Source organism: Rutidosis leptorrhynchoides, chromosome 11 (genome assembly GCF_046630445.1).
Source record: "Rutidosis leptorrhynchoides isolate AG116_Rl617_1_P2 chromosome 11, CSIRO_AGI_Rlap_v1, whole genome shotgun sequence".
NCBI classification, from domain to species: domain Eukaryota; kingdom Viridiplantae; phylum Streptophyta; class Magnoliopsida; order Asterales; family Asteraceae; genus Rutidosis; species Rutidosis leptorrhynchoides.
Genome location: NC_092343.1, coordinates 2180329 through 2196501, shown reverse-complemented (window position 1 = coordinate 2196501; position 16173 = coordinate 2180329). Strand labels below are relative to the sequence as shown.

The 16173-nt window shown below is 30.2% G+C and overlaps 2 protein-coding genes across 5 annotated transcripts; both read left to right on the top strand.

Annotated features, from left to right (window-relative positions):
* The first annotated feature begins 6393 nt into the window (after positions 1–6393).
* Positions 6394–8878, top strand: LOC139876277 (protein ROOT PRIMORDIUM DEFECTIVE 1-like). Of its 3 annotated transcripts, none has more exons than XM_071863577.1 (3): positions 6405–6481; positions 6813–8596; positions 8829–8878. In XM_071863577.1, the coding sequence occupies exon 2, from the start codon at positions 6893–6895 to the stop codon at positions 8126–8128; it is 1236 nt and encodes a 411-aa protein (XP_071719678.1). In that variant the 5' UTR covers positions 6405–6481; positions 6813–6892; the 3' UTR covers positions 8129–8596; positions 8829–8878. The 3 variants fall into 3 exon arrangements, with proteins under 3 accessions (XP_071719677.1, XP_071719678.1, XP_071719679.1); XM_071863578.1 differs by having other exon boundaries at positions 6417–6481; positions 6834–8596; XM_071863576.1 differs by having other exon boundaries at positions 6394–8615; positions 8829–8854.
* On the top strand, positions 6414–11908 carry LOC139876278 (uncharacterized). 2 transcript variants are annotated; one of them, XM_071863580.1, is made up of 7 exons: positions 6414–6481; positions 10453–10515; positions 10628–10690; positions 10796–10843; positions 11012–11065; positions 11473–11536; positions 11734–11908. In XM_071863580.1, exons 2-7 carry the CDS (start codon positions 10480–10482, stop codon positions 11778–11780), a joined length of 312 nt encoding a protein of 103 aa, XP_071719681.1. In that variant the 5' UTR covers positions 6414–6481; positions 10453–10479; the 3' UTR covers positions 11781–11908. The 2 variants fall into 2 exon arrangements, with proteins under 2 accessions (XP_071719681.1, XP_071719680.1); XM_071863579.1 differs by lacking the exon at positions 6414–6481 and having other exon boundaries at positions 9651–10515.
* The last annotated feature ends 4265 nt before the right edge of the window (positions 11909–16173 follow it).

Below are 16173 nucleotides of genomic sequence, written 5' to 3'. Positions count from 1 at the left end.
ATCATGATTACTTCGTTTTAAATAAGCATAATAATAACTTAGCTACGAGACATTAATGTAAAAAGGTTGAACATAACTTACAATGATTAAAAATAGCGTAGCGTTACACGGACAGAATTTCGACTTACACACTCAAATGATCTCTATCATAAATCTTATTATTATCATAATTTAAACTTAAAATTAAGATTATTGTTATATCTTATTACATTAACATTATGATAGAGATATAGAATATAAATATTGATAATTGATATTGATAATTGATCGAAGAAAAAAAGATCGGAGAAAAATTCTTCCTCCTAATTCATCGAACGTATCGTTCCTTTTATAGGTAAATTAGAATTCAAATTTTCATTTACGACCCCTGAACTATGCTCAATTAACAACTTTTTATTATTTAATATTATTCTTATTATGAATTATTTAAATATTATATTTTATTCTTGTGCATAGTTGACTTGTAATTTTTACACCGTTGCGTCGAGCGTTGAGAGTTGGTTCATGTCCTGGTTTCGGATTTTCGAACGTCCTTTCGTATAATTTAATATCTTGTACTTTGCGTTTTGTAACTTGTACTCTTGTCATTTTTAGACGTTTCTCATCAATAAATTGAACCTTTTGAATTGTATCTTGTACATTTGAGCTTTTTGGATGTTTTGGTCTTTCAAATCTTCGTTTTTGTCTTTAAATCTTCATTTTCGAGCGATTTGCGTCTTTCGTCTTCGCACTTATTTATTTAACTATTACAACTAAAAATAAGGAAATTACATTTAAAAACTTTACATATTGGAACGATATTGCTACTAAATATATGTTCATTTGGAGCACTATCATGTATATATATTAAGGTTTGATATTATTTTTGTAAACGGTAGTAACACCCGTTTATTGTTCCATTTGATAAATAAATATTATATACAAATTTATATTTTTGCTAAACGAAAATATATATTTTAAGATATAATAGTAATTTAGATATAAAACGTTTTGATATTATTATTTATATTTTAATTGATAACGAGATGTTGATTTAAGGAAGCAAATGACCAAAACACTCAAATGATTAAGTTATACTTCGGGTAATATATTTTATCATTGATTAAGTCTAATTATTGATAAATGTACACGTCGCGAAACGTAAAGTACAGGTTTTCTAAGCGTACGAAATAGCGTTCGAGAAACCGGAATCGGCACGTAAGTCGAGTGTCAACGTACTATTCATCGGTGCTAAAATTACAAATCAACTATGCACGAGAATATAATATAATATTTAATTAATTCTAAAGATTAAATATATTATATATTATATATATATATATATATATATATATATATATATACAACATAGATGTCGGCAGCAAATTATTAAGCGTTTGTGAGCTGTCATAAGAGGCCATGCGATCGCATGGCCGAATGCCCTTCAAACCATGCGATCGCATGGCAGGAGGGGACATGTTCGTTCTATAAAGTTCGCAGTTTTTCAGACGAATTCATTTATCTTCTTCTCTCAATTCTCTCGCACTCTTCTTACATTTATATTTATAATTATTATAATTATTATTATTATTAAGATTAATATTATTATTATTATTCGTAGTATTATTATTAAGTAGTATACATAAAATACTGCGACGAGGTCATGAGCGAGTTATTTCAAAAACGTGTTTTACGAGCGGGATAGAGCTAAGGAAATTATGGGTTATAGCTATGGAGGTGATGGGTATTATTTGGGGGTATGCTCGTGAGGTCAATCTAGTGTTTATCATCTCTGTTGTGTCTACGCATTTTCCTGCAATATTGAATCTCAATATTGATATGTGAGCACTCATAACTTAATTTTTATATATTGATAGTGTATCCCTGACTAGTGCTCGAGTATATATGATTATGCATGCTTGTATGTTTAATTTCGTCGTTAGTTAGTTTTTGATGAATCATGAATTTGATACATATGCGATTGAGATAAGGTATATGATATGCATGTCGTTGAAAAGCTGTCGAAAACTTAATAACTTTTCATTTAGAAATCGTGTGTTTTCGAGGAACGGATTAAAAGTTATGGTCAACTGAATTATGATTAACATTAATTGAAATCGCTTTTGAATCTGCAATTGATATTTAAACAACTTGTTTATAAGATTGATAAATTTGTTGTTTAGATATTACTAATCGAATAAATGAATTTCTATATAAGGCACGTCTCGTTTTGTTGAACAATTGTCAAAGTTGACTGTCTTATCATGTTTTAAAGCTTTATAAACACTATAATCTGATTTTACAAATATTAGAAAACTATGTGAAATAATAAATCATGTTCGGTTGCTATAATAATTCAAATATAATATAGCTCCTGAAATAAATAATAATTTGAGATTGATAAACTATAAATTCGTTCAATTATCAAGACTTATACTATGTTAATAAACATATATAAATTTAAAGATCATATTGGGTCAGGTTGACTTTTGAGATGACTTTTGTTAACTTCTGCATGTCGGTCTCGAGCAATAGGATTGTGATACACTATGACCAGACCTAGCTTGTTAGACATGTATTGACCAACATATGTTCTCTAGGTTGAGATCTACGGTTATTTTGCATTCCGAGCTTCGGTCACATTTCGGTGAATGACCTTATGTGCTGCTAAGGTGAGTTTCATTTGCTCCATTTTTAATTGCTTTTGACATCTATATTTTTGGGCTGAGAATACATGTACTTTATTTTGAACGCAATGGATACAAGTACATACAAAATTCTATACCGAGTTTGAACCGAAAATCCCTTAGCTTTGGTAACTAGTAACTGCCGGTTATAAGAACTGGTGGGCGCGAGTAGTTATATATGGATCCATAGGGCTTGACATCCCCGTCTGTTCCAGGTATAGAAACCCTAGCCTGAACTATAAAACATACGTATGTTATTTGAGTTTAGTACACGCTAGATTGCGTGTATTGTACATGTTGGTTGCATGTATGTTAAAACAGGGGTACTTATTATAACGTTAAAGTTTAGTTACCAGGGTGCTCAATCTTGTAGAATATTTTGATAAACGCTTCTGGATGAAACAACTGAAATCTTGTGATCTACCTTTACATACAGATTATGCGCAACATTAAAACTATGAACTCACCAACCTTTGTGTTGACACTTTTAAGCATGTTTATTCTCAGGTTCCTAGAAGTCTTTCGCTGTTTGCTTATATGTGATACAAGCTATGTGCATGGAGTCATACATGCTTTATTCGAGAAAACGTTGCATTCACAAAATCATCATCATGTATCTTATTTTGATTGCATTATCAACGGATGTAGTATTGTAAACTATTATTTACGGTGACTGTCTATATGTAGAAATCATTAAACGTCAAAAACCTTAGATTTTGATATTCAATTATGGTGTGCCTTTTCAAAATAATGCAATGTTTACAAAACGTATCATGTAGAGGTTAGTACCTCACTGTGAAATCGATGAATAATGTATTCGTCCAAAGGGATTTGAAAGGATCGTCACAACAGGCCAATAACATAAGAAACACAAATGAAACAAAATGCAATAACCAAAATGGAGGATAGAGCAAATTTCTTACGTCCGAAAATTATGAATCTCTAATGTAGGTAACCTTCTTCCCCCTTCAAAGAGCGTAGCCATAAATCTATCTTTTATCTCAAATAACAAAATCAAATAAGAATGTAATTAGTAAATAATAAAATAAAATTTATATCTGTAACTATACTACCTAATATACTTTGATCAGAATTCACATTTTGTTCCTTACACATGCTAGATTTTAAACATGATATGTGAAGAGGAACTATAAGATCCGCCAAAATATATATTTTTTTTTTTTGAAAAGCCAGATCCGCCAAAATATGTTCGTCATGGATTATAATCATCTCATACACAATTTAAAATATGCGTTGAAGCTCATAATATTTACAGATGTTCATCATCAGGGTTATGTTCGTAAGTCAAAAATTAATTTTAGGTTAATTTTACAACCCTACGCTCTAGGTTGTACTACTTAACGAATTGATGGACTCTTCGAGACAGATGACTTAAATGATGCAAATATGTGTTGCTACTTCACGTCACTACTTTTTAGATCGGCTGAACAACAATTAAATGTTGTCGTCAAATGACTTAAAAGTTGATTTTTTAGATACTTTGTTTATTTTAATACTCTCTTTTTTTTTCTTCCATTTGTATTATAACTTTGTCAAAGACAATTTTGCTTTATAAGAACTAAGAGTGCACCAATCATTCGTGTTTGCTTGTATTTACGTAAGTTTTGATGGATTAAGATGAGCACAAGACATGTCAAAAATATGATATCAACAAAACATATCGTTGACAGTGATCTTATATAGTTGAGCTCAATTCAACGATTTATTAATTTATAGGAAAAAAATTAATATTAATGTAAGTAGTACATGATAATTTTAAACTCGGCCTATTTTACCTTGGATTTGATTGACGTAAGTTTGACACTACTCAACGTTTAGTAACTTTAACAAAAGAGTATTTCGATATCTATTACTCAATATTATTTAATATTAAATTATGAATATTGTTATTAAATTATTAATTTAATTTTCGTCATATCATTGTTATTATTATTATTATTATATCTATCTATCTACTTCTACTATATATTACGGAGTAAAAGAAAAAGTTTAATAGAACAATAATTTAATTTATGATTAATTTTTAACCGTTGAATTAGAAAACTTACGATCAATACCCTTATAATGTAACCATTCATATAGGTATTTTAGACTTAGAGTGCTGTAACCAAAATTTACGATTGATCTACCAATAATGCCATTAAAAATAACTAATTTAAGGATTACTCCTATAATTTAGTCCGCATAACTTATCACTTTAATTGATTGATATTATAAATCAATATATTTATATTTATTTAAGTTAATAGAAATTAACTTATCCATATATAAAAATTCTGTATATAAAGTAAAGATTTATGTTTATTTAAAACTCCTTATATAAAACTCCATATAAAGCTCCGTTTTCAATAATAGGTAATTTATTTAAGTTAATATTTATATATAAAACTTCGTATATATGTTATTTATGATAAATAATTTTAGATGTAAAAGTAAGTTTTACCATGATTTAGTTAAATTAATAATCAACATTAATAAATATTATTAAAGAAACTTTATTCTTGATTATGGTCAGGTAATAATTTTTATTGTAATATCTGTCTGAATAAGTGGGTATACCTGTTAATTAGCACGCGTATTTATAGTTAATTACACATTATCTATAGTTAATATTAAAATGCTATAATGATTATGTCATTATTAGGCTAATTCCTTTGTTAAGAAAAAATAAAAAGAAAAAAGAAAAAATCTAAACATGGTGGGTGATATCATCAATCTAAATAATTTTGAATTAAAATTAAATCTTATTAATAATTATTTTAATTATTAAAATTAAATAATTTTGAATTATTTTAATTAATTATTTTGAATTGAGTACGAGAAGGTATAAAAGCTAGACAGAAAGAAACCAATTCTAAATTTATATTTTAATTTACACTTTTAAAATAAAATGACAACCAATATTATCTCTTATGATTGAATGTGGATTGTTTAATATGCATTTTAGGTGTTTGATGAAATATTCAGTTAACGAGTTTCTTAGTCGGACGCTGTGGTTTCACGGGTCATTAAACTAAATAACTTTACCATTTACGTTCACTTAAGACCTAAAAATGTCATTAAAATGTTTCGTTTAGACAAACCCGTGGTTCCACGGGTCTTTTCACTAGTTGTCCATTATAATTATAAAGTTTCTGCATATATTTCTTAGTTTATGAAGTTAATTTAGTTTTTTTTATTAGTTGGATTGTATATTTTTATGATTCGCGTGTTGTTGGTATCCGCGAATTACATGTATAAATTTTTTATGCGGGTTGTTGATATAAGAGATTCGCACCCCGCCATTGTCATAACTATACAAACTTAGTAACAACTTATAATTGGTTATTATAATGTACACATATGCTATAAATCGCGATCATTAAAATCGTAATAAATTACTCCCTCCTTCCCATTTTAAGTGTCCACTTTTGACTTTTCAAAGTCTTTTTTTTTTTGTCAACTTTGACCGTAAATATTTTTATTTGTGTTATATAATATTTGATGAAAAATTATATGAAATGAAAACACATTTAAAACTCAATTCATCAATATAATTTTCATCAAATATTATAATTTTCATCAAGTATTATTTTTAATTTTACTATTTTATTATTATTAATTTAATTTAATTATTAATCATTATTCTTTAATCCGTATTATATTTAATTTAAATAAATAAATTCGTATATTACCAGTATTATTATTATTATTTTCATATTTTTCCTCAAGCAGCCTCGTTCACTTCGCCGGCTCTTCTTTGACATGGCCGGAAAGTCTGACGGCGGCCAACACCTTCAACAACATTCTCTCAGGTATTTCTACAAGGTTAATTATGTATTTTATTTATTATTTTTGGCTTTTCAATTCCACAACTCCATCTGTGAATCTGGGTTCATGGCCAAAATCGAAGATATCAGGGTTGGTAAACTTTGATGAAAAAATATTAAATCAAAAGTTGGTTTCTATTTTGTGACTAATAATCCAAGCTATAATAAAGTCTCCATTTCTAATATGTGTACTACTGTGTGATGCTGTCTATGCATTTTGATGCAATTTTTAATTTTGTGTTAAACATTAAAATATTTTTAAGAAGATACAGAAGTGTTAATTTCTTTGCTTAAATCTTGCTTCTGACTCATTTAGTTACACTCCTGCAAATTGTAGTATCTCGTGAAATTACATTCAAAGCTCAAAACTTTAGTGCGTGAATCGCCACTAGAGACATGACTAGGGTTTTACAGCGATTTATTAATCAAGTTCAACTTCAATTTGGACCATTCAACTCCACTACACAACGCCGATGGAAGAAACCAGCAGTTACATCACAAACACGGTTAGAAGACCGAACCAGAGATTATAAGCTCGATACTTTAATGGTCAATTACCGTAAACTCAACTTAATTCTACGTCTCCATGAACTTATGTCAGCTAGACGCAGAGGACCCTTTGTTTCGGTACAGATCATGTCTAGGTGGAACAAAATTGTTGGGCTAAATGTACCCATTGGTGGGTTTCTTAATAAGTACCCCCATGTGTTCGATGTATTTCCTCACCCAATTAGAAAGAATATTTGTTGCAAGTTAACCTCCAAGATGAAATCTTTACTTGAAGAAGAAAGGATTGCGATTTCTGATATGGAATTTGATAATGTTATAAGGGTAAAAAAGCTTTTAATGATGTCTGTTAGTGGTAGTCTTCATATTCATGCTTTGAGGTTGATACAAAGAGAATTAGGATTACCTGATGATTTTCGGGAATCGATTCTTGGCAAGTATGATGAGTTTGAGTTGGTTGATTTAGAAATAGTGAGATTGGCTGATAAAGACTGCGTTGATGAGGATTTGAAGGTGGCTGAAGTTGAGAAATGGAGGGAAAAAGAGTATAATGAGAAATGGTTGAGTGATTTCGAGACAAAGTATGCATTCCCGATTAATTTCCCCACCGGGTTTAAGATTAAAGCAGGGTTCAAAGGGAAGTTAAAAGATTGGCAAAGACTCCCTTATGTTAAACCTTATGAGAAAAAGGATGTTTTTCGGGCTTCAACATGTGGAGGAATTGAGCGGTTTGAGAAACGTGCAGTTGGGATTCTTCATGAGCTTTTGAGTTTGACAGTTGAAAAGATGGTTGAGGTTGAACGACTAGTGCATTTTAAGAAAGATTTCGGTCTTCCAGTTAACTTTCGTGAGCTTATTTTGAAGCATCCTGGGATCTTTTACATATCTACACGAGGCTGTACTCAAATGGTTTTTCTTAGGGAAGCGTATTCTAAAGATTGTCTTGTTTCCCCGAATCCTGTTTATGTTGTTAGGAGAAATATGTTGGATCTTGTATTACTGAAGTCTCGGAACACTAGAGAATTGAAAAGACCAAGAGAAGCAAAGGAAAATGTTGGTGATCAAAATCGAGGTGAGGTTGTAGTGGATGATTTTGTAACCTCAATTTTAGAGAAAGAATTTTGATAATAATGAGACTAGTGAGGATGTTAGGGATGGTGGTTGTGTTCTTCCGGATCTGATAAATCTTGATGATGATGATGATTGTATGGTGGTGTGTCTGTTTCTTCTAAACGATATAACTAATTCATTTTCATTTTATACATAGTAATCAAACTGGAAGTCGGTGAGTATTGTTCATCAAACTCGGGTTTGCTTTAAACCCGTTTGGGTTGATTTGACCCGGTTTTCTGATATTCTGGTTTGCCTTTTACCGTTTTGGTTCTTTATGAAACTTGGGTTTGCTTTTACCCCATCTGGGTGGGTGGATTTGACCCTGTTTTATGATACGTCTTGTGTTCATAATCTTTTCATTCTTGATGCTGCTTACAGTTCCGCCCAGTTTCGCCCACCCTCAGTATGGTTTAAGGATTGAGTCCCTGTAAAGTTGTTCGGGTTTCCGCATGAAAGCACCTGTACATGGAAAATCATCGAGTGGGTGCCTTATTCTCCCGTCAGTTATTCCAAATACTGTCTTTAAAAAAATAATGATAAATGTGAATATAAATATAAATAATAAATATATATATTATTATATATTATATATTATATTTATATTTATATTTATATAAATAATTAAATAAATAGATAAACAAAAAATGAAAAAAATAAAATAAAAAATAATTAAGGCCAAATATTCTCCAATAATATTTTATTTCTCGATCAGCGGTAGACCGGCAATTGGCTTCTACCTCCTCCAGCAGCTTTTTATCATCGGTAAATTTTACTTCAATTCATTGTTCAAATTATTTTCATTTTATTTCAATTTCTTCAATAAAATAACCGTGTTTATGCTATCCGTAGATTATTACCAGTGTAAAATTATCTTATCTGAATCCTTAAATTGACATCAGCGTCTTCGGAAACGATGTTTTTGTGATTATCTGATGGTTAATTTAACGATTTCTTGAATTGAAATGTTGGAACGGATCCTTAGCTGAATATACTGATAGTTTATTTAATTACGATGTATAACCATAATATAATAATTTGGTTAATGTGAACCCTTGCTTGTTTATATAATTATATCCATCTTTGGGGAGGTTTTATTCGTAAATATGTTACTGTACATAATTCATTGTTCACACTTCATTGCATGTTATAATAATTGCTTCTTCATTTAGTTGTAACTGATGTTGCTGTAACATCAATTCTAGGTCATGCAGATCGACTTCTTTAGCGTAATCACGCTCTAATATCTGTTATATGGCCTAGTTGTCAGAATACGAATGCATACAAGTTTATCAGATAGTTGTATGATGTAAAAGTAAATATCGTTGTCTCTACATATAGTTACCTACACAACATCTGTTATTATCTATGTTATGATGTGGAAAGGGATAGTGATTAGCTGATTTATATCAATCAATCCCATTACTATATAAGATGGTGGAAGAAGTGTGTGTCTATTTTTGGTGCGTCTTATAATGAGTGGCCTGATGAAGTTGCATCTAACATATAACATATGTGTATGCTTGTGTGGAAGAATTTAAGTTTAAATGACTTTGCAGATATGTTATTGATAATATTTTTTTATCTGTAGGTTTTTCTATTTACATATTTTATGTATACGTAACTGCTCGTACAAGTGGTACTTTTTGAGTAACTATTTTCTAGAATAGACGTTCACTAATATCGTGTAAGATTAAAGTCATTTATTGAATGAATATACTCATACACACAACAAAAATACAACGCACAAGGTGTTCCTTTGTGATGAACTAGAGGTCAAACAAATGTATGGTTTTAAGTTCAACTATCTCTACACATTTAATGTCAAATTCACAGTAAATATTACATGTAGCTTTTGAGATTCAGATACTGCAAGTACATTTAGACACATGTCACACATACAAGTACGTGTTTGTGTGTGTGCAGTCTTATGTAGAAAGTATGTATATGAGCGCAAAATAGAAAGGAACGAAAGTCGTGTGAGTAGTATATATGTCAACTTGGATGAGTTTTTCTAGCACGGAAACGTCCCATTTACGCCTACAAGCTATACAAGTTTCATCCTTGGTTGTGGTAATCTTGCTTATAAGGAGGACTTGATTGCTAAATCTGTAAACATGAATATTTATTTCTTTTACTATTGATTCTCTCTTTCCGAAATTGCATAGTTTATTTTTTAGAGCCACTTGAATATACAGATGATGTCTGCATCATCTTTCGTGCAGTTGCCTAGTTGATTAATCTATATATTGAACATTTAGTAGCCCAGTTTTCATGTGATGACGTTATGTCTGCCTAGTTATATACTGATGAGAAAGAATGTGTTTTTTATATTGCAGCTTGTGTACACTTTCTAGCATAAAAAAATGGATGACAGATCTAAGGCTTCAACAGAGAAGGAGGTAAGATCTTGGCATATATATAATATTTTCCTTTAATTCCTACTATCATTTGGTTGCAATCATCGCATAATTTTTCCACTTGATTTCATTATATATTGTTGTGTTTCTTCAGGAGGAAGTCGTTAAGAACAAATATGGAGGCATCGTGCCTAAAAAGCCCCCACTCATTTCCAAGGTAAAGTTTGAACTCATCTTAGACTACCTTAAAACCACCTACTACTGTAACTAAGTTTTATTGTGTATTGTTGGTCTCATCTAAGACTTTGAAATCTGATGTTAGGATCATGAACGAGCTTATTTTGATTCAGCCGATTGGGCTCTGGGAAAGGTAGGTACATCTCCTCTGGACCACTGTTTCAGTCTTCACCATGAAAATATGCAGATAAAGCTTGTTACTTTACTACAAAAAAAAAACTAAGTATTACACTTGTATAATTTTCATGTGTTTGCTTGTGTTTTTTGACTTGATAATAAAATCTAATGTCACTGTTGACAGCAAGGTGTAGAGAAGCCTAAAGGACCACTTGAGGCACTTCGGCCTAAACTACAAGTAAGAAGTCTTGTTCATCTTTCCGATGTTTTTGTGTTGTACTTTAACATTTTGGTTGATTCATTGAGTGGATAACTGTCATTCTTGTAGGGTGACAAAATGGGCAGGTTGGGTAATGGGTCGGAATGGGTACATTTGTGATGGGGTTTGACATAAAACACCTTTTGTTCAACAACTACATTAATTTAGAGTGTTTACATCATTGCAGCCATATGAGGTAGTAGTCTATGTGCATGGGTTATATGTTGTGCTCGTTTATATGATATGTTACCTTTCTACATGACATTATGGGATTTAAGAGGGTTTGGTTGTAGGTTATTTATCAATTTGTGATTGTCCAGATAGTGCTCCAAATGAGCGTCTTGATATTGATCTTTTCTTTTTTTATTTGTGTTGTGATACAACAGCCAACTCAACAACAAACGCGATATAGGAAATCTCCTTGTGCACCTACTGCAGCAGATGGAGAAGGTACCCGTGCTCTGTATTGTAGTTTGATAGAGTGAGATTTGATAAACACAATATAGGAACTTTATGGAAACCAATACCCCATCATTTTGTTTGTAACGATTCAAAGTGTTGATTATATGTTTGGAATCAAGTGATCCACTTTTGGTGTCTTATATCTCATAATGATCTTCTGATATGTATGTTGGGTTTTTGAATAGATGGAAACAGTACACCAGCAGCAGAGGACACGGTCATGAACGAATGAATGAGAAAGTGGTGCTCGTCCCCATTAATGATCTCACGAACCTCCTTCTTGTTAAGTGTCTACTTTTTGTTTCATCAAACAATTCTGCATTGCAGACTTGGTACAAGTATGCAACTTAGTTGTATTTCTTTTTCTTCTTCTTTTCATTTAGTATTTCTTTTTCTTCTTTTCATTTATCTTCAATTTTGACCCATGTCTGAATTACCGGGATGAATTGATAAATTGATTCAAGATGTTCAAAAAAAAAAAAAAAAGGCCTTTCGACTTCTGTTTCCTGGACTTGAACTTACATTCTATAAGTATAAATTTTGAATATATGATCATTAGTAATTGCTATACATCCAATTTGACATGTAAACTTTATGAAAATGTCTTTACACTTGCTTTTTGATGTGTAATAGCAATCTCAAATTACTAATCTTCAATTTCCTGGGACTTGAACTTGCATTCTGATGAATCTTGTGGTTACTTGTGTAAGAATTAAGAATTGAAACACTGTTTTTGTATTGATCGTAGACTGAATTGAAACTTTCAATTTTCATTCACTGAATGTTGATTTTACATGTTTGAGAGAGGCAGCTATTTATACAAAAAATCACTAACGGCTATAAAGCTATGAAAGGCAAGGAGCCTTTAGAAAATATGGAAATGAGACAAAATTAAGATAAATATGTGAAGTATTGAATGTTGAGGAGGAGACCGTTTGAATCTTCTAGATGCTTGAGAATTGCTTGTTGTGATGATCTTTGGTTTTTATTTCTAACAACTTGACTTGAAAAACACGGAAATAAAAACGAATCATGGCTGAATTATTAATAAACTTCACAAAGATAACAAACAAAATCATGTACGTTCTACAAGCTGAAGTTGTCTTTCGTCCCTGATAGCAGTAAGATATTCAGATGACATCATGCTAATATCATTAATCAGAGGCAAATCCAGAATTTCATGATTGGGGATGCCTACGCAATATAAAAAAATTCAACATAATCACTCAATCAATAATAATTGTTCTCTGTACGTAATCAACGATCAAAAATAACAAATCCATATGATAATAATGTATCATTACGAAAGAATGAGAACGCTGACCATCTTTAAATAATGCATCATTCGTGAATGAAGGTCTTAAGCCAGGATCTCGAACTAATGAATCTAATCTTGACTTCCCTAAATTTGAAGCATAATTTTTTTCACTTTCAACTCTCGGGGGTTCATCCATATATAATCATCACCAGTGTTGTAAAAAACCCGATTACTCGCCGATTAATCCCCGATTAATCATTTTTAAGAGCAATCCGTTCCGATTTTTCAAAATTCGTTTAATTAATCGGTCAATGTCAATTGATGGGTCAAAATCGAATTTGGTAATCAAATTTAGTCAAAGTCAAAATTAGTCAGCATTTTAACATGATTTTAAACTAGAAATCTATATTTTTTGAATAAAATCAACAAATTTAGACAATTATGTTAAAGTTTATGTTTATATTTATAATTTTCTTCTATATTTAAACATATAATTTTTGAAATTTAATACTTAACGCATAAAGTACAATCCGATTAATCCTAGATTAATCCCCAAATTGCCGATTAATCCTTCCAAAGTCTTGACTGATTAATCCCCGAATAGCGAAGTTTGCAACCTTGATCATCACCACTGCTTTTGAGTTTTTAGCAACATCTTCCACAACATTATCAACCTTTTGTTGTGATTGGTGATCATCAACATTTGTTAGTTTAAAAAAAAAATCAAACATTGTTCTTTTTGAATCTATGTTTAACCTAAGATAATTGAACAAAATCCTACATTTAGTTAATACTCTAAAATAAACACAATTAATAATTAGAATTCAAATAGAAAAGATATAACAAAAGATGTCCATATACGAATTAGAATAATAAACTAAGATCATTGAACAAAATCAAGAACAATGAACTAAGATCATTGAACAAAATCATACTCATACATGTAATTAATACTCTAACTTAAACACAATCAATAGTTAATTAAAGATTGGATGAACTAAAAAAACTTTAAAAGAAAAACGATTAGAATAGAACTAAACTCATAAAAATTCAATGAAACTGAATCATCTTTGTATTGTAGTTACGAACGAGAAATTCCAATTCAATATCTATCCGCATTCCACGATTTTTGTATTATAAAAATAGAAGTATTTACCCTATAATATTAATGGGCTCCAATAATGACTAATGAAATTAAAATATCCACATACCAATTTAGTGTGTTGGGCTGCTGGCCCATATACAATTTCACCCAGAATTAAAAAGCTAGTATGCATTTACTTATATTTATAGGGGATGCTTATATATAATTCACAAAATTTAACACATGTAATATGGTTTCGGTGATCCACTTGAGGGTGGCTCAAACACCCCCAAGCCACCCTCCTATCTCCGCTGTTGTCATTAATCCTTTCTTCAAGGACTTGCTTTAATTTTTCATCATCTTTGTGTGTGCTATTGTCTGAATTTACTGTTTTGTCCTTGGCAAGCTCATAAAGACCGCTTGATGCACCTTTACCTTTTTCCGGATCTTCACTAGAGACGTGATGAGTCATGATGCGTGGAAAACCGAGATCGGTAACAAGTATTGTAACGATTTAGTCATATTATATAAAATATTGCTTTCATTGGTATGTGTACTTTACCACAATCATGTATTGTAACGATTTAAGATTGTTTAAATATGCGTTTTCAAAATTGATTATGCGTTTTAGATAATTAAAATCAAATAATCAGCTTCACTAAAACGTGGTGTAATAAATATTGTTTGAATAGATTATGTTGTTTGATATCGCAATAATCAAATAATCAGTTTTTTGAGCGTTTGGAGAAAACAAAATTATTCAATAGTTATTCGATAAGATGACTAAAACATACATGGCATTGTTTTAATTAAGTTAACATGTAAAGGGGTGTGAGTGTTTACGATTAATTTTTAAAAGAATCAATTCGTACATGTTAAATGATTGGAATATCGGACTCATATTACAAGATACTCCGTAATACTTTAACTAATCTAATTGTAACTAAAACTTATAATACGGAGTATATAAAATACTAGTGAAATGACCCGTGAAATCACGAGTTTGTTTAAACAAACAGTTTAATGATATGTTTTAAGTATTAAGTGAACGTAAATACTAAAGTCATTTAGTTTAATGACCCGTGGAACCACGTAGTCCAATTAAGAAACTCGTCAGCTGAACATTTCATCAAACACCTAAAATGCATATTAAACAATCAACATCCAACCGTTGTACTACCGGATCGTTGGGTCGATTATATATGTACACGTATTATTATTTTTGCAAAAAAAAAAAATAATAATATTGGTTGTCATATTATTTTAAAAGTGTAAATTAAAATATAAACTTAGAATTAGTTTCTTTCTACCTAGCTTTTATACCTTCTCGTACTCAAATCAAAATAATTAATTAAAGTAATTCAAAATTATTTAATTTTAATAATTAAAATAATTATTAATTAGATTTAGTAATATTTAATTAATTAATAAGATTTAAATTTAATTCAAAATTATTTAGATTAATAACATCACCCACCATGCTTATATTTTTTTCTTTTGTTTTTTAATTTTTTTAATAAAAGAATTAGCTTAATAATTACATCATCATTATAGGATTTTAATAGAAACTATAGATATAATGTCAGGTAGGCAAAGTGAATATGCTTTATTATATTTAAATTTGTAAAGTGCAAGTCACCAAGTAAGAAGGGCATCTCGGTAAATTTTATACGAGCACACTAATAAATCAAAACGTCGTTTTCTTGCAGTAACCCATGAGTTACTTCTCCAAACTTGCGTTTTCAAATTCTCAAAACGTAAATAATTGTTTTTGAAATTTAATACCAAACACTATAAATTGATGATTTACATCCCAAAACGCAATAATCAAATAATTAATTTCAAATCGCGTTCCCAAACGCCCTTTTAGTCATATTATATAGAATAAAATAAAATAAAATAAATGCCTTTATATTATGAATTATACACCTCTTAATAAACAAGTCGAACTTTTTACTTACTCTTTTTTGTTTTATTATTGTGTCTACTAGAAATAACCTTTTTTTTTTTGCAAAAAACAAGGATTATATTAATAATAATGTTTCATGAAAAAGGTGATAAAATAACAATTACAATAGAAGGTTCAAAAGAATGCAAACTCGGCTCACAACACTTCATACCCAAATGCTAGAACTCATCATGAGTGATAAAGAGTATTCTCATTCATGACACCTTTCTTTATATTAACATACTGTCACATCATCATTTTCTTCTCATTTTTTTTTTTCTATCACTAATGCATTACATACAACTTTCAAACCATGAAGCACATCCTCAACCATT

Coding starts and splice junctions, on each gene's coding strand:
- LOC139876277 (XM_071863577.1), top strand. CDS start 6,893: ATGACTAGGGTTTTACAGCGATTTATTAATCAAGTTCAACTTCAATTT.
- LOC139876278 (XM_071863580.1), top strand. CDS start 10,480: ATGGATGACAGATCTAAGGCTTCAACAGAGAAGGAG. Junction 10,844..11,011: donor CCGATTGGGCTCTGGGAAAG/GTAGGTACATCT, acceptor CACTGTTGACAG/CAAGGTGTAGAGAAGCCTAA. Junction 11,066..11,472: donor CACTTCGGCCTAAACTACAA/GTAAGAAGTCTT, acceptor GTGATACAACAG/CCAACTCAACAACAAACGCG.